The sequence below is a fragment of the Neoarius graeffei genome, chromosome 24, assembly GCF_027579695.1.
Source record: "Neoarius graeffei isolate fNeoGra1 chromosome 24, fNeoGra1.pri, whole genome shotgun sequence".
Lineage (NCBI taxonomy): Eukaryota > Metazoa > Chordata > Actinopteri > Siluriformes > Ariidae > Neoarius > Neoarius graeffei.
The window spans coordinates 29,152,818-29,180,771 of record NC_083592.1 but is presented as its reverse complement, the minus strand read 5'-3'; the positions used below and the strand labels follow the sequence as shown (position 1 = coordinate 29,180,771).

The 27,954-nt window shown below is 42.6% G+C and overlaps 1 protein-coding gene across 3 annotated transcripts in view; it reads left to right on the top strand.

Annotated features, from left to right (window-relative positions):
* cdk7 (cyclin-dependent kinase 7) overlaps positions 1-26,346 on the top strand; it is a 58,623-nt gene extending 32,277 nt beyond the window's left edge. Inside the window, exons 6-13 of one of the 3 annotated variants that reach the window (XM_060906991.1) lie at positions 1,440-1,550; positions 7,374-7,492; positions 9,007-9,106; positions 9,733-9,819; positions 11,311-11,460; positions 21,748-21,892; positions 24,481-24,657; positions 26,104-26,346. In XM_060906991.1, coding sequence (XP_060762974.1) covers positions 1,440-1,550; positions 7,374-7,492; positions 9,007-9,106; positions 9,733-9,819; positions 11,311-11,460; positions 21,748-21,892; positions 24,481-24,596 — 828 coding nt within the window. In that variant the 3' untranslated portion in view covers positions 24,597-24,657; positions 26,104-26,346. The remainder of the gene's footprint in view (positions 1-1,439; positions 1,551-7,373; positions 7,493-9,006; positions 9,107-9,732; positions 9,820-11,310; positions 11,461-21,747; positions 21,893-24,480; positions 24,658-26,103) is intronic. The other 2 variants (XM_060906992.1, XM_060906994.1) reach the window with 2 other exon arrangements.
* The last annotated feature ends 1,608 nt before the right edge of the window (positions 26,347-27,954 follow it).

The window sequence follows — 27,954 nt, the reverse complement described above, 5'->3', positions numbered from 1 at the left end:
GCATCAGGCTTTCCCACACTTGAAAGGGTAGGACTCGGACACAGGATTCCACTCGTCTTGTATTTTATTGGTTTTCAGTGGAACTGACGTTATAGTAGAATTGTGGTAGTAGTGGGTTTTTCCAGAAGAAAAGGTAGAAGCAGAACCAGAATCAGAAGTAGAATCAGAAGTAGAAGCTTGAAGATGAAAAACCTTTAAACATACAAACATAAAAATAAATGTATGAATAAATGCCTGTTTTCCTACAACAAAGTATGCATGAATAAATGCCTGTTTTTCTACAAAGCCCAAGTTAATTAGGCAACAATATATAAATATTTATGTATAAGGTAAATTAAGTATATTTTAACCATTTTTAATCATTCAGGTAATATGTTGCTGAGCAAATATAAGTGAACAGAAAACCAGTTTTAAACCAAGAATGATTTACTTCTAACCATTAGCCCTTTAACAGGCAGTTTGTGCACTTTAACTGAAGATATTTTACTGCACGCCACTGAGAAAGAAAGTTTAAACCAAACACAGGTAGGAAACAAGCATTTCTCATGCCCACGGATTACTGCGAGCGCAGCGTTTGCATATAAAAAAGTTCAGTGGGTTTACCGGTATCCTTTTTTGTCCTTTTTTCCCTGATGTGCCGCAACAGGTGTATTGACGGAAGTTGTGGTGCTGCGTGGTGTCTTTGCGCCTGCAGCGGTGCTTTGTCTGTGCTGTGGCCGAAAATAGTTCCAGATATAAATTGGTCTAGTAAATCCCTTCGTGTTAATTTGCATTGATATGTGTACTCGATGTGAATGTACAGGTCATGAGAAATAATTATAAAAAATCTTGAGTTATTTGATTCACTTTTGCAATGACATGCTAGCTGGACACGCCGGATTACAGCGACTACGCTAAGCTAAAGCTAACCGGGGCGTTTCTAGATCAGGGCAATGGCTGGGTCGGCTACAAAACGCTTTGGCTCACTCCTCCAACTCTAGGGACTGCAGGGACTGACTCAATTTCACCTGGGGGTGGCGTACTCCTTTAAACCTCACACTGAATTAACCCCGTCTTCTCTCTTTCCCGGATGACAAATAAATGATTGTGCGCATGCACAGCAGCAAAGTTTTGTCATTGGATCTTTGCGTGTGACGTCGTGTTGGCTTGACAACGTGCAATATTATAACAATATTGCACAGTCATTCTCCATCGGGGAGAGAGGCATAACACATTGAGGATAAGCGATAATATTGCACGTCATCAATAAACCCACTAGAAGGGAATAGAATACGTGTTTTTATTCCATTGAAAAAGTGTCCTGTATGTATAATAATAGAGAGCGTTTTAGATTTTTCTAATGGAGCCAGTTTATAAATGTGCTTTTCAACAAAACATTTTTCCCCTCTGTTTTAAAACACAGATGTGCAGAATATCATTCTAATGCGTTTGTGTTTCAGGTTATCATAAAGGACACGAGTCTTGTGCTGACGCCAGCCAACATTAAAGCCTACATCCTGATGACACTGCAGGGTCTGGAGTACTTGCACCATCACTGGATCCTCCACAGGGTCAGCACATCAGTTTATTAAAACTCTCCGCTCTATACCATTGCACTGTTGAGTTCTCGAATCTGATTGGTCAGAAGGTGTTGATTCATTTTCTGTAATGGCAGCTCTGACAGACGTTTCAGCATTAAATCACAGGGTTATATTACTGCGTCCCTTCTATACAGGGAGCTTGTGTGATGGACGCTGCACACAACCCTATTTCCTAACGTTATTCTAGACCACATGAGCTCATTTATACCATTACATTTGAATGCTTGAATCCGATTGGTCAGAACTAGGGTTGCCACCCGTCCCGTAAAATACGGAACCGTCCTTTATTTGGCAATTAAATCTTGTGTCCCGTATTGAACCGATACGGGACGCGATTTGTTCCGTATTTTCATAAATGTCCAATACACATGTCTGTCTCACACACATCAACACTAAATCTAACAATAATGAACAAAATAAAACAGGAAATACTCCGTTGCGAGATCTACCCAGGACACAAACCCCTCCCCTCTGTGTCACGCTCTGTGCGTCTGTGCCTGGCTGCCTGCGTCACTGCGTGTGGCGCTGTCACGGTTGCCTAGAGACAGACAACACACACCGGCACTGCTCAAAAAACCCGGGCCTTTTAAAAATGTCTGCTGCACCCGGGACTCCACCACGTCCTCAAAAGCGTAAACGCTTACAAAAATACAGACGTGAGTGGGAAGAGGCACATCCTTGGCTGGACAGCGTGAGTGGAGACGACTGCAGAGCAAACTGTAAAGTCTGTCGGTGAGTGTTTTCAGTGGCGTATGGTATATTATAATAGTAACAAACAAATAAATACATTTCCTAGATTAAAAATTTAATTTTATTAGTGTGTTTATATTATTAGCTTTCTTGATCACCCCTTTACTAAAAACACCTACAAAATAAAACATACCGGGGGTGTGGTGGCTCAGGTGGATAAGGCGCCATACCATAAATCCGGGGACCTGGGTTCGATTCCGGCCCGAGGTCATTTCCCGATCCCTCCCCGTCTCTCTCTCCCACTCTTTTCCTGTCTCTACGCTGTCCTATCCAATAAAGGTGAAAAAAGCCCAAAAAATATATTTTAAATAAATAAATAAAATATACCACTGCTGCGGGCACCCCACCCCATGGGAGTCATGCCTGTGGTGGTCATGGCCCCAAGGAGCTGTGGTGGGCGTCCCTTATTTTCATTTCTGAATGGTGGCAACCCTAGTCAGAACGTGTGCATTGTTTTCGTATGATGGCACATGTAGTTCTGTTTGTAACCTGAACAATATGTTATTATTAATGCGCTCATTCTAATATTGTTTCTATAGCAACAGCTCATACACGGGGACTTTTTTTTCTTTTTATATAATGGCACAGTGTGTTGTATGTTATGATTTATGTAATCATTGATATGGTGAAGCTTGGAAACGTTCTGGGAAGGAGTCTCCACAGTCAGAAGTACAGTGGTGCTTGAAAGTTTGTGAACCCTTTAGAATTTTCTATATTTCTGCATAAATATGACCGAAAACAACATCAGATTTTCACACAAGTCCTAAAAGTAGATAAAGAGAACCCAGTTAAACAATGAGACAAAAATATTATACTTGGTCATTTATTTATTGAGGAAAATGACCCAATATTACATATCTGTGAGTGGCAAAAGTATGTGAACCTTTGCTTTCAGTATCTGGTGTGACCCCCTTGTGCAGCAATAACTGCAACTAAACATTTGCGGTAACTGTTGATCAGTCCTGTACACCGGCTTGGAGGAATTTTAGCCCATTCCTCCGTACAGAACAGCTTCAACTCTGGGATGTTGGTGGGTTTCCTCACATGAACTGCACGCTTCAGGTCCTTCCACAACATTTCCATTGGATTAAGGTCAGGACTTTGACTTGGCCATTCCAAAACATTAACTTTATTCTTCTTTAACCATTCTTTGGTAGAACGACTTGTGTGCTTAGGGCCGTTGTCTTGCTGCATGACCCACCTTCTCTTGAGACTCGGTTCATGGACAGATGTCCTGACATTTTCCTTTAGAATTTGCTGGTATAATTCAGAATTCATTGTTCCATCAATGATGGCAAGCCGTCCTGGCCCAGATGCAGCAAAACAGGCCCAAACCATGATACTACCACCACCATGTTTCACAGATGGGATAAGGTTCTTATGCTGGAATGCAGTGTTTTTCTTTTCTCCACATATAATGCTTCTCATTTAAACCAAAAAGTTCTATTTTGGTCTCATCTGTCCACAAAACATTTTTTCCAATAGCCTTCTGGCTTGTCCACATGAACTTTAGCAAACTGCAGATGAGCAGCAATGTTCTTTGTGGAGAGCAGTGGCTTTCTCCTTGCGACCCTGCCATGCACACCATTGTTGTTCAGTGTTCTCCTGATGGTGGACTCATGAACATTAACATTAGCCAATGTGAGAGAGGCCTTCAGTTGCTTAGAAGTTACCCTGGGGTCCTTTGTGACCTCGCCGACTATTACACACCTTGCTCTTGGAGTGATCTTTGTTGGTCGACCACTCCTGGGGAGGGTAACAGTGGTCTTGAATTTCCTCCATTTGTACACAATCTGTCTGACTGTGGATTGGTGGAGTCCAAACTCTTTAGAGATGGTTTTGCAACCTTTTCCAGCCTGATGAGCATCAACAACGCTTTTTCTGAGGTCCTCAGAAATCTCCTTTGTTCGCGCCATGATACACTTCCACAAACGTGTTGTGAAGATCAGACTTTGATAGATCCCTGTTCTTTAAATAAAACAGGGTGCCCACTCACACCTGATTGTCATCCCATTGATTGAAAACACCTGAGTCTAATTTCACCTTCAAATTAACTGCTAATCCTAGAGGTTCACATACTTTTACCACTGACAGATATGTAATATTGGGTCATTTTCCTCAATAAATAAATGACCAAGTATAATATTTTTGTCTCATTTGTTTAACTGGGTTCTCTTTATCTACTTTTAGGACTTGTGTGAAAATCTGATGATTTTAGGTCATATTTATGCAGAAATATAGAAAATTCTAAAGGGTTCACAAACTTTCAAGCACCACTGTAAGGCTGTCCCATCAGCGGAAAGTCTTCAGGAGAGAAGACCTTGCACTTTGTGGTTTCTCAATTAAAAGCTGCTTTTTCCTTAACTCCAAGAGAGAAAACGGGACAGGCTGGTGAGGGAAGGTCCAGGACTAACTTGTTTTGCAGATGTTCAACATTAAATGTAAATATTGTCATTCCTTAAAGGTGACACGTTCTACCCCTTTTCCACAAGTTTGCACCGTTCCCTGAGGTCTTAACGAAATGTCTGTGAAATGCTTTGGTCAAAATACCACAAAGATAAAGCACCTCAGCTCCCTTCTCACCCTGTCTAAACAGCCCTGTTCGAAACCGCCGATTTTGAGCGCCTGTTCCTTTAAATGATAATGAGACACAGCTCACCCCACCCTTCTCTTCTGCTGACCAATCAGGTAGCTCTTTCCTCATGAATATTAATTTGCAGAGGCAGTTCTCAAGCCATGATTTTAGATTAGATTAGATTAGATTAGATAAAACTTTATTGATCCCTTTGGGCGGGTTCCGTCAGGGAAATTAAAATTCCAGCAGCATCATTACAGGATAAACAGAGAATAGAAAACAGAGAAAACTTCTAGATACATTAAGTATTTACACAAATATAAAAAATAAGATATGAAGGAAAAAAAAAAAGGCGAGCAGGAGAGCATATTTATATTGCACATTGTCCAGTATTGCTTTTAGTTAGGCTAGGCTACTGCTCCTTCCTGTCCTCTGTCCTCCTGTTCCCCCTGCTCCCCCCCAGAGAGGAGTTGTACAGTCTGATGGCGTGAGGGACAAAGGAGTTTTGAGCAATTCCAGCGTTATGGACGTGACACTTGAACTCAAAATGGCAACAAATGACCCAGTGCATGTTTTATTGTCTCCCAGTATTTAAACAGGTGTTGCATATTTTAAGGCTGTACCATACTGGAGAAGTGATAGAACAAGAACAATTCCCATAGTACATCTAGGGCATGCCAGAAAATGCCAATAAAAGATGCGTTATGGATGTGACAGAAAAAGTATCACTTTTCTTGGGTGACTGTACATTTTTATCAAACTCTGTGAAATCGTAAACCTAATGTCGAAATGGAGATATCCATTTGATAGAGGGGTCCAAGGTGAATATTAAAAAATCTTTGTTTAAAATATTTTGTATTTCATGCAGAGTTTCGGAAGGAAAAGTCAGCGTTATGGATGTGACGAAATTCCGTTATGGATGTGACGCGTCTGAAATAGACATGGCATATGCTTAGAAAATCAGCAATTTAACCACCATAACCCTTTGAAAAACTCTCTAAATATCAGCTAAAACTATCAAAGTTCTTAAATAATATTTAGGATGGCTATTGTTTTGCTGTTTTGTGGATTTTAGCATACATTTCTGTGGCTTGTGGCAATAATATAGAATTGTACATGATCAAAGTTGATTTTAGCTTGGGGTTTACATTATAAGAAAGAAAGACTGACAGTGACATATTAGGTTGGTTACAAATTGGTTCAACTTATTCACATCTGTAAAATACAGGCCTAGGTGATATCTCTGGGAGTGGTTTTGATGTATTACATGTTGCTTTATTTTTGCATGGTGAGGTTGACATTTACATGGAATTGCCCTTTTTAAGTTTGTTCGTCCTGCACTTGGGAAGGAGCATTCGGTCACTGAACAGGCTCCTCTGGTTGCTGATGACGGTGTACAGAGGGTGACTGGCATCGTCCATGATGTTCAGTAGTTTGTCCATAGACCTCTTCTCTGCCACCGTCACCAGAGAGTCCAGCTTCAGGCCGACCACAGAGCCGGCCCGCCTGATCAGTTTGTCCAGCCTGGATGTGCTGCCCCCCGAGCACACCACGGTGTAAAACAGGGCACTGGTGACCACGGACTGATAAAACACCCACAGGAGTTCCTGCAGATGTTAAAGGACCGCAGCCTCCTCAGGAAGTATAGCCTGCTCTGTCCCTTCCTGTACAGATGGTTGGTGTTGCAAGTCCAGTCCAGCTTGCTGTCCAGCCACAGCCTGAGGTGCTTGTAGGAATCCACAGCCTCCACCTCGACTCCCTCGATCAGAACTGGTCGTGACCTTGGTCTGGACCTCCCAAAGTCAATGACCAGCTCCTTGGTCTTCGAGGTGTTGAGCTGCAGATGGTTCCTGTTGCACCAAACGGCAAAGTCCCTCACCAGGCTCCTGTACTCCTCCTGTCTCTCATCCCCGATACACCCCACGATGGCTGTGTCATCGGTGAACTTCTGAATGTCACACAGCTCCAAGTTGTAGCAGAAGTCCGCAGTGTACAGGGTGAAGAGAAGAGGGGCCAGCACCGTGCCCTGTGGAGATACTCCAATGAGGAGGTGGTATAATTCTAATGAGCTCCTCTTGTGACATAGAAAGGGGAGGGAACTCTGAACGGCTTGTTGAAGCTCATGTTTTCTGTAATGGGGAGCACAAAAGGAACTGCCTGAGTGTCTTCTTTCAGAGTTTGTGGATGGGTAGGCTCTCCAGATACCCAAATGTATGTGCGTATGTGCTGAAAAAGTTACTCATCATGTTTTCTTAAATTGTAATCACAAGAAAATTTGCAGTAATATAATACTTTGGGACATGCTGTTGTACTGTAGTATTCAACTTCAGGGTCGTAACTTGCTCTGCTTCATGTCAGGCCACATCGCGCACCCGTCACACACACATTTGATCATTATCTCGTGATGTTCCCCCTCATACACTTTTTACAATGTACCACTTGTAACTAATTTCTGTCTGCTCTTCCAGGATTTGAAGCCAAACAATTTACTGCTCGATGAATCTGGTGTTCTGAAGCTTGCTGATTTTGGATTGGCAAAAGCCTTTGGAAGTCCTAACAGAGTTTATACACATCAAGTAGTGACCAGGTATACACATGACCAAGTCTACACATGACCAAGTCAGGGTTATCAAAGTAACTAACATTTCTGATTTATTTTATAAAGAGACCTATTTTTACTTCCACATTGACACATGTGAAGACAGCACTTTATTACGGAGCGGGGGTATACTGGTTTACCTCCGCCCGTCCGTATCTCCGTGTTTCCATCCGTCCGAAACACCCTTTTTATCAGCAACCACAAATCATAGCCACTTGGTACCAAACTTCAGCTTTGGAGTTCTATACCGTTTTCAGGTCTGTTGCACGTCGACTTCCTGTTTACCGACTGAATGTATTTATGAAGCATATAGCATGGATTTACAAAATTTTCGTAACACTTTTCTCAGCAACTACAAATCACAACTGCTTGATATTTGGTGCCGAGCTTCAGCTTGGGGTTCTATACCATATATACCGTTTTCAGGTTTGTCGCAGGGGCGGCACGGTGGTGTAGTGGTTAGCGCTGTCACCTCACAGCAAGAAGGTCCTGGGTTCGAGCCCCGGGGCCGGCGAGGGCCTTTGTGTGGAGTTTGCATGTTCTCCCCGTGTCCGTGTGGGTTTCCTCCGGGTGCTCCGGTTTCCCCCACAGTCCAAAGACATGCAGGTTAGGTTAACTGGTGACTCTAAATTGACCGTAGGTGTGAATGTGAGTGTGAATGGTTGTCTGTGTCTATGTGTCAGCCCTGTGATGACCTGGCGACTTGTCCAGGGTGTACCCCGCCTTTCGCCCGTAGTCAGCTGGGATAGGCTCCAGCTTGCCTGCGACCCTGTAGAACAGGATAAAGCGGCTAGAGATAATGAGATGAGATGAGGTTTGTCGCACATCGACATCCTGTTGACCGACTGAACGTATTTACGAAACACACAGCGTGGATTTACAAAATTTTCATAACGCTTTTCTCAGCAATTACAAATCACAACTGCTTGATATTTGGTGCCGAGCTTCAGCTTGGGGTTCTATACCATGTATACTGTTTTCAGATCTGTCGCACATCAACTTCCTGTTTACCGACTGAATGTATTTGCGAAGCATATAGCGTGGATTTACAAAATTTTTGTAACACTTTTCTCCGCAACTACAAATCACAACTGCTTGATATTTGGTGCCAAGCTTCAGCTTGGGGTTCTATACCATATATACCGTTTTCAGGTCTGTCGCACATCGACTTCCTGTTTACCGACTGAACGTATTTACGAAACATACAGGGTGGATTTTGATGCTATTTCAAGAAGCAAAATGCTATTTCAGAATGACAGTTTACCAGGATGCTATTTGAAATCCCTGTTTGTTTCTTACTTGTTTCAGGGTTAATTATTTATTGAAGTCAACATTCATAATAAGTCTCCTATTCCTTTGATTGCTCGCGTTCTGATAAGTGAGAGCGGGGGGATACGTACGTGAGCAGTAGCTCACAGTTGATCTCGTTTAAACCGTACTTGATGTTTATATCTGTGCTGCGAATAAAGTCCAATTGGATCACATTAAATTCATGTTTTCAGATGGTACCGGGCCCCAGAGCTGCTCTTCGGGGCCAGGATGTATGGAGTGGGTGTGGACATGTGGGCAGTGGGCTGCATACTTGCAGAGCTCCTACTCCGGGTAAGTCTCAGGGTGTTTATGGACGTTCTTGTTCTTATTTGTTACAGCATATCACGTTTTAGCATGATGGATGCTTACGTTATAGCCTGTAATCTCCATAATGGTGATTTATAATTACACCTGGACCAACTTCTAATCTTTAGTCATTTATAAGGGAAACTGCATTTAACTGAATCAGTAATTACTGGAATACATTGTAAAGGCATATTGTAATGCCTTCATTCAGTCTGAACAGCATTGCAGGATGAGGGCTTACAGTATGAGGTTTTTGAGTAAATGAAATGGACAGAGCTTTAAAATAAATAAAAAAAAATGTGTGTTTTGTTATTTATAATATTTACATAATTCAAGCTTCACGATGGTTCAAGAACTTGCTGCATTCTGGCATAAAGCAGGAAATCTAAAAATTGTTGAGCTATAAATAAAAGTAGTGGTTAAAAATGCACAGTAAAAATATTCACATAAGGAGAGGTATTTTGCAACAAGAAATGAATAATAAAATAAATACTCGTTTGCTCTTCATACCATTATGAAATGTATTTCATATCTCACACGCACTCACCTCTAAACGTGTATGCCGAGGAGGTGTTTTATTCAGTGTATTAAATTGATCTTTTATATTTAAGCTCCCCTTTCTGGCTGGAGATTCTGACCTGGATCAGCTGACAAAGATATTTGAAGCGCTGGGGACTCCAACAGAAGAGACTTGGCCTGTAAATGCATTTAAACGTCACTGTTCTACTATATGACCAAAAGTATATGGACGGATGACCATCACACCCATATGTGGTTCTTCCCTGAACGGTTGCCACAAAATTGGAGAAACACAGTTGTATAGAATGTCTTTGCTGTCGCATTAAGAATTTTTCTTCACTGGAATTACACTACCGTTCAAAAGTTTGGGGTCACTTTGAAATGTCCTTATTTTTGAAAGAAAAGCACTGTTCTTTTCAATGAAGATCACTTTAAACTAATCAGAAATCCACTCTATACATTGCTAATGTGGTAAATGACTATTCTAGCTGCAAACGTCTGGTTTTTGGTGCAATATCTCCATAGGTGTATAGAGGCCCATTTCCAGCAACTCTCACTCCAGTGTTCTAATGGTACAATGTGTTTGCTCATTGCCTCAGAAGGCTAATGGATGATTAGAAAACCCTTGTACAATCATGTTAGCACAGCTGAAAACAGTTGAGCTCTTTAGAGAAGCTATAAAACTGACCTTCCTTTGAGCAGATTGAGTTTCTGGAGCATCACATTTGTGGGGTCGATTAAATGCTCAAAATGGCCAGAAAAATGTTGACTATATTTTCTATTCATTTTACAACTTCTCATCTCATTATCTCTAGCCGCTTTATCCTTCTACAGGGTCGCAGGCAAGCTGGAGCCTATCCCAGCTGACTACAGGCGAAAGGCGGGGTACACCCTGGACGAGTCGCCAGGTCATCGCAGGGCTGACACATAGACACAGACAACCATTCACACTCTCATTCACACCTACGGTCAATTTAGAGTCACCAGTTAACCTAACCTGCATGTCTTTGGACTGTGGGGGAAACCGGAGCACCCGGAGGAAACCCACGCGGACACGGGGAGAACATGCAAACTCCACACAGAAAGGCCCTCGCCGGCCACGGGGCTCGAACCCGGACCTTCTTGCTGTGAGGCGACAGCGCTAACCACTACACCACCGTGCCGCCCATTTTACAACTTATGGTGGTAAATAAAAGTGTGACTTTTCATGGAAAACACAAAATTGTCTGGGTGACCCCAAACTTTTGAACGGTAGTGTAAGAGGCCCAAACCTGTTCCAGCATGACACTGCCCCTGTGCATAAAGCCAGCTCTGTGAAGGTCTGGTTAGTCAAGATTAGAGTGGGAGAACTCAAGTGGCCTTTGGGATAAATTGAAATGCTGGCTGCTCCACAGGCGGCTTCTCCCAACACCAGCGCCTGACCTCGCTAATGCTTTTGCGGCTGAATGAAAATTAATCCCCACAGCCACGTTTCCAAATCTAGTGGGGGAGTGGAGGGTTTTTATAATCAGAAAGGACGACTAAATCTGGAATGGGATGTTCAAAAAGCACATATGGGTGTGATGTTCAGACATCAACAAACTTTTGGTCATATAGTGTGTTTATCTCCAAAAAATTGATTTCAATAACAGACATGGACTGACTGCTTCACTGTGTTGGTTTGTTCTAAGGGGATGACCAGTCTCCCAGATTACGTCTCATTTAAACTGTTTCCTGGCACACCTTTGGAGCACATTTTCAGTGCAGCGAGTGATGATCTTCTGGAGCTCTTGAAGGGCCTGTTTACCTTTAACCCTTGCACCCGTCTCACAGCCTCAAAGGTAACCAGCACAGAGCTGCTTTCATTCACTTAGGTTAAGACAAGTTCCATATTATAGTTTTGAGTGTCCATTATGTGTACAAGATGTTCCTGAGTGCACGTGACGCCATTTTGAAAATGTCAATCACTGACCCATTTACACTACACTCTCTGGTCACTTTAATAGGAACTTGTTCTTGATTTCTAAGATTCCTGTTCTTGGCTGCAGGAGTCAGGCCTTTCGATTACATTTTGTTCCAAAAAAGTTGGGACAAAGTACAAATTGTAAATAAAAACGGAATGCAATGATGTGGAAGTTTCAAAATTCCATATTTTATTCAGAATAGAACATAGATGACATATCAAATGTTTAAACTAAGAAAATGTATCATTTAAAGATAAAAATTAGGTGATTTTAAATTTCATGACAACAGCACATCTCAAAAAAGTTGGGACAAGGCCATGTTTCCCACTGTGAGACATCCCCTTTTCTCTTTACAACAGTCTGTAAACGTCTGGGGACTGAGGAGACAAGTTGCTCAAGTTTAGGGATAGGAATGTTAACCCATTCTTGTCTAATGTAGGATTCTAGTTGCTCAACTGTCTTAGGTCTTTTTTGTCGTATCTTCCGTTTTACGATGCGCCAAATGTTTTCTATGGGTGAAAGATCTGGACTGCAGGCTGGCCAGTTCAGTACCCGGACCCTTCTTCTACGCAGCCATGATGCTGTAATTGATGCAGTATGTAGTTTGGCATTGTCATGTTGGAAAATGCAAGGTCTTCCCTGAAAGAGACGTCGTCTGGATGGGAGCATATGTTGCTCTAGAACCTGGATATACCTTTCAGCATTGATGGTGTCTTTCCAGATGTGTAAGCTGCCCATGCCACACGCACTAATGCAACCCCATACCATCAGAGATGCAGGCTTCTGAACTGAGCGCTGATAACAACTTGGGTCGTCCTTCTCCTCTTTAGTCCGAATGACACGGCGTCCCTGATTTCCATAAAGAACTTCAAATTTTGATTCGTCTGACCACAGAACAGTTTTCCACTTTGCCACAGTCCATTTTAAATGAGCCTTGGCCCAGAGAAGACGTCTGCACTTCTGGATCATGTTTAGATACAGCTTCTTCTTTGAACTATAGAGTTTTAGCTGGCAACGGCGGATGGCACGGTGAATTGTGTTCACAGATAATGTTCTCTGGAAATATTCCTGAGCCCATTTTGTGATTTCCAATACAGAAGCATGCCTGTATGTGATGCAGTGCCGTCTAAAGCCTAGGTCACAACCGGACGTACGATTTTTTTTGGCCGTGCGATTTTTGGCGTTTCCCAAATTGCTGTTTTTTTGTTTTTGTTTTTTTGGTTCATGGAGAAAGATGCACGTTGGCCGTAAGTTTGTCTTGCAACCTGAAAAAAACGTAAGCGCCCGTAGAGTTTGTTTGACATGACAAAGAACCTCTGTGGCTGGTCTACGGCTCGAAAATCAGCACGTCACACGCGCACCCTCCGTGCGTTTCACGTGCGCCGTGCGTTTCACGTGCGCCCTCCGTGCGTTTCTTGTGTTTTTTGCACGTAGACCGGCCGTAGGAGCACGTACAGCCGGTTGTGACCGAGGCTTAAGGGCCCGAAGATCACGGGCACCCAGTATGGTTTTCCGGCCTTGACCCTTACGCACAGAGATTCTTCCAGATTCTCTGAATCTTTTGATGATATTATGCACTGTAGATGATGATATGTTCAAACTCTTTGCAATTTTACACTGTCGAACTCCTTTCTGATATTGCTCCACTATTTGTCAGCGCAGAATTAGGGGGATTGGTGATCCTCTTCCCATCTTTACTTCTGAGAGCCGCTGCCACTCCAAGATGCTCTTTTTATACCCAGTCATGTTAATGACCTATTGCCAATTGACCTAATGAGTTGCAATTTGGTCCTCCAGCTGTTCCTTTTTTGTACCTTTAACTTTTCCAGCCTCTTATTGCCCCTGTCCCAACTTTTTTGAGATGTGTTGCTGTCATGAAATTTCAAATGAGCCAATATTTGGCATGAAATTTCAAAATGTCTCACTTTCGACATTTGATATGCTGTTTATGTTCTATTGTGAATACAATATCAGTTTTTGAGATTTGTAAGTTATTGCATTCCGTTTTTATTTACAATTTGTACTTTGTCCCAACTTTTTTGGAATCGGGGTTGTATTTCTGAATTTGGGCTTTTTCCGTCGTGATCCAGGGTAATTTGGGCTTTTCTGCACGTGCAAAGTGCTGTTTTCCCAGCGCTCTGGGTTTAAACCTGCGGCTGCTTTTTTTAGCTACAAAGTTATGAATAAATAGTGGGTGGTAAAAGAGAGCAACTGGACTTGCTTGAAGATTCTTGAAGACGTTTCAGCTCTCATCCGAAAGGCTTCTTCAGTTCTGTCTGACTAATAGGGAGTATCAGGTATTCATCCTCTCATGGATGAAAAGCAATCCTAAGGTGTCGAGTCATCCTGTTGGTGTGGGTCACTGGGTGTGAATGGCCTAGAGAGTCGTTGGGGTGATCAATGGGTTGTTGGTTCTCTCTGTCCTCCTGTGAGTCACTGAAAACAGCTGGGTTTTGGTGTGCATTCAGTTGTCTGGGAAGTGTGCCAAGGACTGCATTGTAGGTGGCTGATAAATGGTGTCTTAGGGCACTTTCACACCGCTAGTTCGATTATTTGGTCCGCACCAGGCAGTAAAATTGTTATATTGTAGCATACAGACTGCGTGTGGTCCGCGTTCACACATGCAAACGAACCAAATTGGTCTGAATGACGTTTCGTCATCTTCCGGTGGAAATAAGCGCCAATTTGGACTTTCACAATGGAGCGACACGTTCACACACTGTTTCTTGCGCTGGTCCTTACTTTTTATATCATCAACATTACCCATTTCTGGCAAAATATCCAGTTCCGGAATGAGTCGCGGCTGCAGCTGGAGAACAATCTTCGGATATACTGGATTCGCCAAAGGCGTATAGCGCGTCATTTCAGGCAGAGGAGACGCACTATTTTCACCAATGCTCTCCTGCTGCTGATGAGACAAGCACCTTTCCAAAGACCCACAAGGTACACTACCGTTCAAAAGTTTGGGGTCACCCAGACAATTTTGTGTTTTCCATGAAAAGTCACACTTTTATTTACCACCATAAGTTGTAAAATGAATAGAAAATCTAGTCAAGACATTTTTCTGGCCATTTTGAGCATTTAATCGACCCCACAAATGTGAAGCTCCAGAAACTCAATCTGCTCAAAGGAAGGTCAGTTTTACAGCTTCTCTAAAGAGCTCAACTGTTTTCAGCTGTGCTAACATGATTGTACAAGGGTTTTCTAATCATCCATTAGCCTTCTGAGGCAATGAGCAAACACATTGTACCATTAGAACACTGGAGTGAGAGTTGCTGGAAATGGGCCTCTATACACCTATGGAGATATTGCACCAAAAACCAGACATTTGCAGCTAGAATAGTCATTTACCACATTAGCAATGTATAGAGTGGATTTCTGATTAGTTTAAAGTGATCTTCATTGAAAAGAACAGTGCTTTTCTTTCAAAAATAAGGACATTTCAAAGTGACCCCAAACTTTTGAACGGTAGTGTAGGCTATAGTCTGTTAGCCTGACAAGCCAGCCGGCTTTTACTGTAGAATCTGTTATGCTGTAGGTTAATACAGGGCAATCTGAATTTCCCGCTGACAGAGCTGGAGCACGCGCGTGTGCCTGATGCCGCTGTTTACAGGACGTTATAATGATCACATTGTGTAGATGTTCACATCGTTATCTTTATAGTTATTAAAATAGTTACTATTCTTAGTGTGGGCAGCCTTTTACAAATCAGTGTAGACACACCCCACTTTTCAATGAAAAAATGTGCGTATTATGCGTATTTAGACCGGAGTTGGTCCAGGTTCGCATTCTCACCAGAGGGACCGCACCAAAGGTTGACATTTGGTGCGGAATCAAGCGGACCGAGACCACCCCTTTTTGGAGGTCTCGGTCCGCTTGATTTAGTGCGCACCCGAGTGCGATTGATGCTTTCACACCGACAAAAATGAACCAAACTAAGAGCTTTTGGTTCAAATGAACTGTTTAGTGAGCACCAACTGCTGTTGGTGTGAAAGCACCCTTAGGGCGTATTCACACCTACGTTGTTTGGTCCGGACCAAACGAACCAAATTTCCCTTGGTCCGGACCTTTTGGGTTGGTCTGAATACAAACCACCGAACTCTGGTCCGGACCAAACAAGCGGACCGAGACCGAGCTGCAAGGTCGGACTCAGTCCGGACCAAAGGAACCCTGGTGCGGATCTTTTGGAGGTGTGAAAACAGACCGGACCTAATCCGACAGTTTTGCTTTTTTGTACCTCGGGAGCTTCCGTCGTTTGTCGAGCATTATGGGAAACAGAGTCTTGACACTCCACCGCAAAGCGCAAACACTGTTTCGGTTGTCAAGGGAACCTTACAACAGTCGTTCAGTCATTCAGACCAGTGGGAGGCTAGACTACAGAGTACAAAAAATGAGTAGGGGGCAAACGTGGGCCGAGGAAGAAACGCGTACCCTTGTGGATATATGGGCAGATGTCCACATATCTGAGCTTTTGGAGAGAACACACAAAAATGCCGACGTGTTTGCTGTATTCAGTGAGAAAATGAAGAAGGGGTTCACGCGCTCCCCAGAACAATGTCGGCTAAAAGTGAAGAAACTCCGTCAGACCTACATTAAAATCAGGGACATTCTTTCAAAAAGTGGCGGTACTAGCGACTTGCGTGAAGAGCCAGAACTGTCACAACATGATGTGCGCTCATCAGCGCTATCCTCCGTGACTACTTTTGAACTTAACGCTTTGTGCGCGTGTCGTCTCTGACCAATAGCTGAACGACCTCAGGGCGCGTGGCTTTGTTGACAGATTTTGGTCCGCTTACTATGTAAAATGTACAGTGTGAAAGCGAACCGCACCAAAATGAAAAAATAAAAAAAACATTTGGTTCGGACCAAAGCAAGTGAACTATCGAACTATCCTGGTCTGAATACACCCTTAGACCCCCACCTCTGTTCAGTGATGGCCGTTCCAGGTTGACAAAAATGGCTTCTTTAACTCCTCGCTCATACCAACGATCCTCTCTGGCTAAAATGCGTACGTTGCAATCCAGTGACCCACACCAACAGGATGACTCGACGACACCTTAGGATTGCTTTTCATCCATGAGAGGATGAATACCTGATACTCCCTATTAGTCAGACAGAACTGAAGAAGCCTTTCGGATGAGAGCTGAAACGTCTTCAAGAATCTTCAAGCAAGTCCAGTTGCTCTCTTTTCCCACCCACAGTTTACTATGACCTGGATGACTGAGAATCTTCACAGTTATGAATAAATAAAGAAATCTATGAATTATTTTTACCTTTATTGCAAAATGTCTACAGCATTAATCCCTCTTGATGTACATGACCATTAGAATCCAGTTAGTATTTAAAAGATGTGTCGGGGCCTGAGGAGAGCCTGGAGGAAAGGAGCCTGGGAATGAAAAAGCACGTTCTGCACTGTTACCATCAAAGAGACGAACCTGTAGCAGACCTGCGACACAAAAGGTTTTTCAGTCACGTCACAAGAACTGGCCGTGCAATTCACAGTATGTAGTCGGGTAAAAGAGTTTAGTTTGAATGAAAGGCCAGTGTCTAAGACCATCAACAAGAGGACCAAGCTCCACGTCACTGATTCCACCCACACTTACACAACTGTGCGGATTTAACATGCAAGCTGTATCTTAAATACACACAGTTGTGTCCTGAATAGCTCTTTTATTCAGTCTTTTACCTGATTTAAATCACATGACGCTCGGTATCAGAGAGATATTGCAGTTGAGGTCAGATAATGTGGGATTTTGGGCTATTTTTAGGTTTTTAAATGATACAGGAATTATTAGGAGAATTTAGCACAACAGGGTCGTAAACATTCTGGTTTACATTCCAGTCCAGAAGGTGGCGGTAATGCACCTAAAAGCTGTTTGCCAACCGCTATAAAATAATATAAAAAAAGAAGAAAGAAGATTTTACCTAATGTGGAAATCCCGCTCTGGTCATTGGTACGCGAGTCTCGCTCCTGCACGAAATCATGGTGTGCCGATTGCCATCGATGGAGAATTCGTGCTCTGCGCGAGGCTTACGGCTAGTTCGACGAACCCGGAACAACATGGGATTTCACGTCAATTATGAGAAATACATCGGGGGCGTTGTGGCTCAGGTGGCTAAGGCGCCATGCCGTGGATCCGGGGACCCGGGTTCGGTTCCGACCCGGGGTCGTTTCCCGGTCCCTCCCCGTCTCTCTCTCCCGCTCATTTCCTGTCCTGTCTCTACACTGTCCTATCCAATAAAAGGTGAAAAAAAGCCCAAAAAAAATATTTAAAAAAAAAAATTATGAGAAATGCATGCTAATTCTCGCAAATTTTGGTGTTTTTAAAGAAGAAAGTCAAGACGTTGGGTTTTATGCAGCCAAGTTTATTTAATCAACATTTTTTTTTAATTTAACTTTTGGTAGCATATTTTGGGTGCCTTTTTAATTTGGGCGCCTACGACGTTATCCATCGCAGGTTTCATGTAATTGAAAGGCCTGGGAGTGGAACCCAATCTTGTGATCTTCTGCTGTTGCATGCTGAGATGCTTTTCTGCTCACCACGGTTGTAAAGAGTTGCTATGAGTTACTGTATCCTTCCTGGCAGCTCGACCCAATCTGGCCACTTTCCTCTGATCTCTCTTATCAACAAGGCGTTTGTTTCCACCCACAGAACTGTTGCTCTCTCGATGTTTTTTGTTTTTCACACCATTCTGTGTAAACTCTACAGACTTGTGTGTGAAAACCCCAGGAGATCAACAGTTTCTGAAATACTCAAATACACCAGTCCATCTGACACCAAAAACGACAACACAATAATGATGTTGCTTCTATAGGGAGTTATTTGGCATGCCATATCCAAATGGTTGTCAGGAACAGCAAAATAAAAACAAGGACATGATTTCCTGTAGAATAAATCACCTTTTTTTGGGGCACAACCTCAGTTCTCTTTGCAGAGCAGACAATCCTCATTGCTTACATTTTCCCCAACCAATATTTCCTCAACATTTTCTCTTATCCCCCTTTTTTCTTGATTCTTTACGGTATGGTGGTAATTTCAACATTTGTTTGTTTTGTTTTGTTTTCTTGAGAAAGTGGGATTTCATGATCATGCACCCTTCGGCTGAGGTCTCGGCAGATCAAAATTGGTGCGATGATTTTCCAAGGAAATTGGCCTCCTGTGTGTGTGTGTGGGGTATACACATCTGAACATCCATCTGATTCCAAGTGATTAAGTGTCATGGACACTCCCCAGCCACTTTATTAGGAACACCCATACATCCATCTGTTGTTTGATGCCGTTCTCTAATCAGCCGGTCCCTCGACAGCAGCCCAGTGCATCAAATCACGCTGATACAAATCAAGAGCTTCAGTTAACGTTCACATCAAACATCAGCACCGGAAACATTGTGATCTCAAAGTGTGACTTTCTTTCACTGTGGCACTGTGGCTGTTGGTTAGAGCCAGATGGACTGGTTTATTTGAGTATTTCAGAAACTGCTGATCTCCTATGGAATTAATTTTGTGCCAAAATGTTCATACGATACTTTTGAAATATCAAACAAAAACGACAAATCAAAATACAAAAAAATAAAAAGTTAATTTTTTTAGACTGGCAAACAAATTATTTGTGTAATCATGCAATATCTCAGTCTATTACTCTTCAGAAACCTTTTTATTTTTGTTCCGCGGCTTTCTCAGTTTTGTTTGACGTAATTTATTTTGGTTGCGATTCCAGCTTTCTCGTTTGCGCTCCCTGACTTTTTGCTTGCAGTTTTGGCACAAACTTCACGTGTGGGCGGGCTGTCCAGGAATGCATTCCCATTGGCTAACTTGTTTGACTGACAGCTACGCTCAGCCATTCCCTACTCGGATTCTGGCGGACTGTTTGACGAGTGACCGATCCATTGACGGTAAACAAGGATCGAGTGGACTTCAGTGGCGACTATGATATTGAATTAATTCTACAAAGTGTCAGTGCGGGACAGATGTGTTGTACGGTATGTGTTGCAGTAGTGCACATTATGCAGGTGTGTTTAACGTTAGCAAGACAGCTATTATATTGGGGGGTGGAGCTAAGGCTAACATTTGACTTGCCACGAAACACCTGCATAATGTGCACTACTGCAACACATACAACACATCTGTCCCGCACTGACACTTTGTTGAATTAATTCAATATCATAGTCGCCACTGAAGTCCACTCGATCCTTGTTTACCGTCAATGGATCGGTCACTCGTCAAACAGTCCGCCAGAATCCGAATAGGGAATGGCTGAGCGTAGCTGTCAGTCAAACACAAGTTAGCCAATGGGAATGCATTCCTGGACAGCCCGCCCACACGGGAAGTTTGTGCCAAAACTGCAAGCAAAAAGTCAGGGAGCGCAAACGAGAAAGCTGGAATCGCAACCAAAATACATTACGGCAAACAAAACTGAGAAAGCCGCGGAACAAAAATAAAAGGTTTCTGAAGAGTAATAGACTGATATTTTGCACGATTACACGAATAATTTGTTTGCCCGTCTAAGAAAATTGACTTTTTTTTTTTTTGTATTTTGATTTATCGTTTTTGTTTGATATTTCAAAAGTATTGTATGAAACATTTTGGCACAAAATTGATTCCATAATCTCCTGGGGTTTTCACACACAACAGTCTCTAGAGTTTACACAGAACGGTGCGAAAAACAAAAACCACTGAGTGAGCGACAGTTCTGTGGTTGGAAACGTTTTGTTGATAAGAGGTCAGAAGAAAATGGGCAAATTGGTTCGAGCTGCCAGGACGGATCTAGTAACCATGGTTGTAAAGCGTCTCAGCATACAACAGCAGAAGACCACATTGGGTTCCACTCCTGCAGCCAAGAACAGGGATCTTAGAATCAAAAACACGTTCCTATTAAAGTGGCCGCTGAGTGTAGTGTGTATGCAACATGAAATGTTCACCGAGGTGAAGATGGATCCAGTCCAGTCTCTGGATTGTGAGATGATAGAAAGGAAAGTTTGTCATCAGTGATAAGTAAAATGAAAATGTGTGCAATGGGAAGAAGTCCATTACTGCTCACACTCTGACGGGGATGAGGTCACACCATGAGCTCGCTCACTCCCTGGAGGAAGTAAGAAATGAAAAAGGGAATCCGTTTATCCTGCACCATTTGTGCAGTGGATTTTCATTTAGACTACGTTCAGACTGCACCCTGAAACGACCCATATCCGATTTTTTTGCCCATATGCGACCTGTATCCGATTTGTTATTGACAATCTGAACGACACAGATCCGATTTTTTCACATGCGACCCAGGCCGCTTGGATATGTGGTCCTAATTCCGATGCATATCTGTTATTTTCACATGCGACTGCAGTCTGACCGGACAGGTCGCATTCATGCGACCTACACGTCATCAACAAGAGACAAACGTCACTATTCTGCGTTGGCTAATCCCGCCTCTTTGGTGGAAAACAACATCATTTTGTACAGTTTTCAGAATTTAAATAGACTTTTATAGAATTGATCAAGCTAATGGTGGATTTGGTAGGGACCTGGATGTTGATCTGTTAGCCTGATTAAATAAAACAGTTTCTATAACTGATTTATAACTTAAACCATCCTGTATTACAAGATTATAAGATTGTTCTGGAAATTTCCAGTAATTTGACACCTTCGGTCTCATTAGTCTGCTGCCCACATTAATCAGATTATTGTGCGAGTTCCGCCACAAAAACCACATCGCCAGGTCTCGCCTCATCTCCATGCTTCACTTGCAAACTTGAAGAGTGCGCTTTTTTTTTTTGTTTACGTATTACGTAGATGTGCTTATTACGTGTCAATTTGCGCATGCGGGACACTTTTGGGTCGTTTTCCGTTCATATTGGAGATCGCATACAAGTCTCATATAATTGGTAATGTGAACGGCCTAACAAAAAAATCGGATTTCACAACAAATCGGATATGGGTCGTTTCAGGTTGCAGTCTGAACGTAGTGTTGGATCCCTACGAGTTTAGCACCTTCACAAGTCTCTACGTGAATAGTGACACTGTGTGTGGATCATGAATCTTTCAGGTACTTTTGCACAGCAGAAGGTGGTTAGTGAATTGAGAGCAAAGCGTGTGTGTGTGAGAGAGAGTTACACAGCTTTCACGTGGTGTTTTTTTTTTTCCCCCCCTTTTCCTCCTCTAAATGTATTTTGTAGGCACTGATGACGCAGTATTTCAGTCAGAGACCAGCGCCTACCCCAGGCCCTCAGCTTCCCCGGCCAAACTGTTCAGCAGAAGCTCTGAAAGAAAAAGAAAATCTCACCATCGGCATTAAAAGAAAACGTGATGGTATTGAACAAGGTAAGAATGCATGCAAATGCTTAAAACGTTTTGTTTTTATATAAAATATTTGTCAGTAATGTAAGGATTAGAGTAGCTTTAGAACACTATGTATGTTTGTCAAGTAGCTTGTCTAAGTGTAACTGTAAGAAACTAGTCTGGCTAACGCGACTTCAAAGCTCTGCGAGCATTTGGTCTGGCAAAGATATTAAGCCCAACCGTTTCCCAAAGGCGTGGTTGACCCGCCTCCCTGAAATGCCTCAGTTTGCTACTGGTCGAAGCCAGAAAAGGCTGTGACGAAGCTTAAACCAATCACATCACTCTTTCCTCTGACGTATGTGACGCGACGGAAACTGCTTGAGTAACAGGAAGAAGATAAATAGCTCCAGGGCTGCTCTTTGCTCCGTTTTCAATGAGAACTTCCCGTTGAATGCTTTCAATACAGCATCTACCGCTGTGTCAAAGGCTTGCCGCTGCTCCATGTTCGTAATGTTTCTAGTGAATGAAGCGCTTCCGGCATAGATTCTGTAAACAATCTATGGCTTCCGGTCGCAGTTCTACTACGTCACTGCCTTGAACACGCCTCTACCCAGGGCCGTTGGAGATGCTCAAAGTTGATTGGCTCCCGATTTTTCGGGAGCTTGGAAGAGCTGGAGATAGCTTGCCTTGCCAGACTAAGCTCGCAACAGGCCCTCGTGTTGCGTCACGCTTAGGATGGGCGGGCCCAGGCTAGTAAAAAACGTGACCCAATACCCCAGTGCTGTTAAATTCTCAAATCTGATTGGTCAGAAGGTGTTGATCAATTTTCTGTTATCGCTCCTGTATGAACAATATGGCTGATTCAGGCACAATTCAGGGTGTTTAAAAAAAAAAGTGATATTATTTGAGATGTAAATATCCCATAAACTGCGTAGTCTATGGAAATGAAACTGAACAGGCTTAATGTTGAGCAAGATGAGATTTATTCCTCAAAATTTGAATGAGAAATTCTAAGGTAGTATGTGGATTCCATGAACGATTTCACAAATTTTCAATATGCGCGCCGCCTGAGACCCAGCACTCTAAGACACACAACACCCTTTTCTTTTCCAGTGAATGGCATTTCTATACCTAAAAAGAGAGAAAAACATTAAACATTGACCTGTTTCCACACATGCTGTTAAAATTTGAGGTCGATTGAATGAGAATTGGCAAAGTTATTAGACTGTGAAATTATATCAATTTTTTTAAGCACCCTGTATATTCTAAGACTAAAAATAAGCATTTTTAAATAAATTTCTGAGTGGATAGTATCTCAATCCTTGACTCTTGTATGCTGCATAAATGGGAATTAAAAAATATTTTTTTGAGAGTTAAAATCAACCACAAAGTTGGCATTGGAGCTGCCCCGCTGAGCCAGCCAGCCCTGAGCGCGTGACGTCACAGCGGTAACCGGTTTTAAGGCCGAGGCCTTTGACAGCTATAGACCAAAGCCATATAAATAAAAATTTATGGTGAGAGTAAGAAATACCGTTACCGACTCGCTCAACTAAGACTGATTTGACTTCACTGATTGTGGGTTGACTCTCATTAAAACAGGATAGGTGTTATAACTTATGCAACATACATGTACATGCATGCATTTTCACTGATAAATAATCTTATACCGGTAATTTAAACACAATACAAGTTACATGTATTAATCTAAATGCAGGTAAGCAGCATGTTTTTTTTTTGTTTTTGTTTTTTTTAATCCAAATGAGAGTCGGAGCCAGGCCTTTCAATTACATGAAACCTTCAACGGATAACGTCATACGCGCCCAAATTAAGGTCAAGCGCCCAAAATATGCTACCAAAAGTGTCAAAAAACAAAAAAAAACACCCTGAAATGTTCATTAAATAAACTTGGCTGCGTAAAACCCAACGTCTTGACTTTCTTCTTTAAAAACACCGAAATATTTAGCGAGAATTAGCATGTATTTCTCATAATTGACGTGAAATCCGCACCATTCCCATGTTGTTCCGGGTTCGTCGAACTAGCCGTAAGCCTCGCGCAGAGCACGAATTCTCCATCGACGGCGATCGGCACACCATGATTTCGTGCAGGAGCGAGACTCGCGTACCAATGACCAGAGCGGGATTTCCACATTAGGTAAAAATCTTTTCTTCTTTTTTTATATTGTTTTATGGCGGTTGGCAAACAGCTTTGAGGTGCATTACCGCCACCTTCTGGACTGGAATGTAAACCAGAATGTTTACGACCCTGTTGTGCTAAATTCTCCTAATAATTCCTGTATCATTTAAAAACCTAAAAATAGCCCAAAATCCCACATTATCTGACGTCAACTGCAATATCTCTCTGATACCGAGCGTCATGTGATTTAAATCAGGTAAAAGACTGAATAAAAGAGCTATTCAGGACACAACTGTGTGTATTTAAGATACAGCTTGCATGTTAAATCCGCACAGTTGTGTAAGTGTGGGTGGAATCAGTGACTTGGAGCTTGGTCCTCTTGTTGATGGTCTTAGACACTGGCCTTTCATTCAAACTAAACTCTTTTACCCGACTACATACTGTGAATTGCACGGCCAGTTCTTGTGACGTGACTGAAAAACCTTTTGTGTCGCAGGTCTGCTACAGGTTCGTCTCTTTGATGGTAACAGTGCAGAACGTGCTTTTTCATTCCCAGGCTCCTTTCCTCCAGGCTCTCCTCAGGCCCCGACACATCTTTTAAATACTAACTAACTGGATTCTAATTGTCATGTACATCAAGAGGGATTAATGCTGTAGACATTTTGCAATAAAGGTAAAAATAATTCATAGATTTCTTTATTTATTCATAACTTCGTAGCTAAAAAAGCAGCAGCAGGTTTAAACCCAGAGCGCTGGGAAAACGGCACTTTGCACGTGCAGAAAAACCCAAATTACCCTGGATCACGACGGAAAAAGCCCCAATTCAGAAATACAGGGTGGAGCCCAGATTATATAATTGAAAGGCCTGGAAGCTTACCCGTCTGCGTTCTCGCTTCTTGAAGGCCGATCTTGTGGCCGATTGTTTTGAAACAATCTGACTTTGAGTTGTTCGTTCAGTTCTCCGTTCATTCACTTCCTCCATGTCAGGGCGAGATGGCAGCAATATCCAGTTTAAAAATAAGACGGCTGGTCCACTCATTCTCTCCATATTGAGTACTCCGCCATTACTGCTCGGCTCAGGCAATTACTAAAACTTGGGACGGAACAGGACATCACTGGTTTTAGCAACAACCGCGGGGAGGTCACTGCCTGAGCGATATGTTCTGTCCCGGGTTTTACCAACAACCCTCGTCTCACACTCTAGGAGGACTGGTGCAACTGAACTCACTTAAAAAAAAAAAAACTTTCATTTTCTTGTTTTATTTTTCTTTAATTGTCGATACCAGAGGTGGAAAAACCCGGGTGCAGAAAGTAAAAACCCTGCCACATTTTTGCTCCAGCCAATTCAATGAACCAGCTGATCCTAATTACCACATCCCCTAAGCCAGGTTGATGAGCTAATTGGTGAAATCACCTGTGTTGAGAGCACAGGCAGAAGGAAAACCTAAGCAGGACTTTTACTTTGTCAATCCAGTTTTTCCACCTCTGGTCGATACTGCACTCTCTTTCAATACGGGCTTATAGCCAACATTCCTCGACAGATCAGAGGTCTCGTACAAGTCTTCAGTAAAATGTGCAGAGCAGAGGAGAGACCACGTCGTAGGCGCCCAATGTGCCCGTGAACTTCTCGCAAAACGCATCCAAATCTTTGCAGTTTGAACATTCTTGGGCCATGAATGCAACATAAATCCACCTTCTGTCGTGTTGCTGCACCGTCCAGCAACACATCTACGTGGCATGGCGATAAATTAGCTCTAAATGGAGGATCGGAGTTGCAGTCAGCTCTGTGTTTTAGTATAGCGGAAATGGCGATGAGACCGATAGACTTCCTGCTGTGACGTTACGGACGTCAAGGTCATTCACTCAGACCACTACTTATATGAATCACTTTAATCGTAAAAATTACTATATTAGATTTATTGTTAACGCTTAAAACTATTCCTGTACCATTCCTGAGGTCTCAAGGCATTTATAAACGAAAGTGAGGCCATGGCTCTGCGTATATGCTTTAAGGATATATTACCTGGTTAAAAAGTGCAATGTCTAAGTTATCTTTACAAATGAAATATTTTGCTGGGGAAATGACCTGATTTTTTTTTTGGTCTGATTTATTCTTTAGCTTCCCTGAAGAAAAAGTTGGTGTTTTAGGTGATGTGGTTTGACGACTCCTGCCTGGTTTTGAGCCATGTGACCTCTAATGCTGCTGCAGACATCCACTAATAAATCACACATTGGTCAACCTTTCATAAGAACTATTTGTGACTGCTGGAACAGGCATATTTATGTTGATTCGATTGTTCATATATTTTTTTTCAGTTATTTTTATACACGTGGTATGTAAATAAATTATGGTGAGAACATGCGGCTTTGTGTATTGATTGAATTTCAAAGTTTGACAGCACAAGTGTTTTATTTATACTTGATCAACTCCGAGGAGGGTGGTTTTTATTGATTTATATACACGCACACGCTTCAACTGGTCGTTTAATTCACTGCCTTCCTCCATTTAACAAACTTGAGTCCATAGCTTTCAAAAAAACTTTATCTTGAACAATGTATTATTTTGTGAAGAATCTCAGTCATCCAGGTCATAGTAAACTGTGGGTGGTAGAAGAGAGCAACTGGACTTGCGTGAAGATTCTTGAAAACGTTTCGCCTCTCATCCGAAAGGCTTCCTCAGTTCTGTCTGACTAATAGGGAGTATCCAGTATTTATCCTCTCATGGATCATCATAGAATCCGAATCAGAATGCTGATGGCTGCATTGTAGGCAGTGTTGCCAGATTGGGGGGTTTTAAGTGCATTTTAGCGGATTTGAACATGTTTTGGGCTGGAATACGTCAGCAGTATCTGGCAACACTAATTGTAGGTGGCTGATAAAAGAGGTCATAGACACCCACCTCTGTTCAGTGATGGTCGTTCCAGATTGACAAAAATGAACGATCCTCTCTGGCTAAGATGTCTGCCAGTTTTCTGGAAGTCCTCTCATACTCCCGCACCAGTTGAAGGGATCTCATCCCAAAGTGCGTAGAAACATATCTGTGAAGAATCTCAGTCATCCAGGTACATAGTAATCTGTGGTTGGTAGAAGAGAGCAACTGGAGTACTGGATACTCCCTATTAGTCAGACAGAACTGAGGAAGCCTTTCGGATGAGAGGCGAAACGTTTTCAAGAATCTTCAAGCAAGTCCAGTTGCTCTCTTCTACCAACCACAGTGTGTATTATTTTGCTTCATTACTCCATCCATCCATTCAGGAGTTGAGGGTTAATGATGTTGCTCAAAGATTTGAGCTCTCTGCCTTCAAATCAGTAGCCCAGGAACTTTGGGTCCTCCAAAAGACATGGCTTTTGTTCCAGAAGAAGAAGAGCAACTTTACATGTGTGAAATTCTTCTCTGCATGTAACCCATCTGAAGCAGTGAATACACACATGGGTATATGTGCACACGTGAGCAATGAGCGCGCACACACGTACATATCCAGAGTGGTGGGCAGGCATGCTACAGCACCCGGGGAGCAGTTGGGGGTTAGGTGCTTCACTCAAGGGCACCTCAGCCTAAGGCTGCCCCATGTTAACCTAACCGCAGGTCTTTGCATACAAAGGGATTCCCATGATACAATGGAAGCTGGAGCACTTGGAGGAAACCCACGCAGACACAAGGAGAACATGCAAACTCCACACAGAAAGGCCCCCGTCAGCCACTGGGCTCGAACCCAGAACCTTCTTGCTGTGAGGCGACAGTGCTAACCACTACACCACCGTGCTGCCTAAATGAATGTCTAAAATCATTTTCTTTAATAATCCCTAATGAACTTGTAGAATACAACGCTACAGTTCTCTAAAGTTAAAAATCTTCCCAAGTAGGACTCCAACTCAATTCGATTTTGCTCGTATAGCCATTTTAACTGCAGATGTTGCTACAAAGCAGCTTCCTGATGTAATTTTCGGTTCCTCATGAGTAAACTAAAGG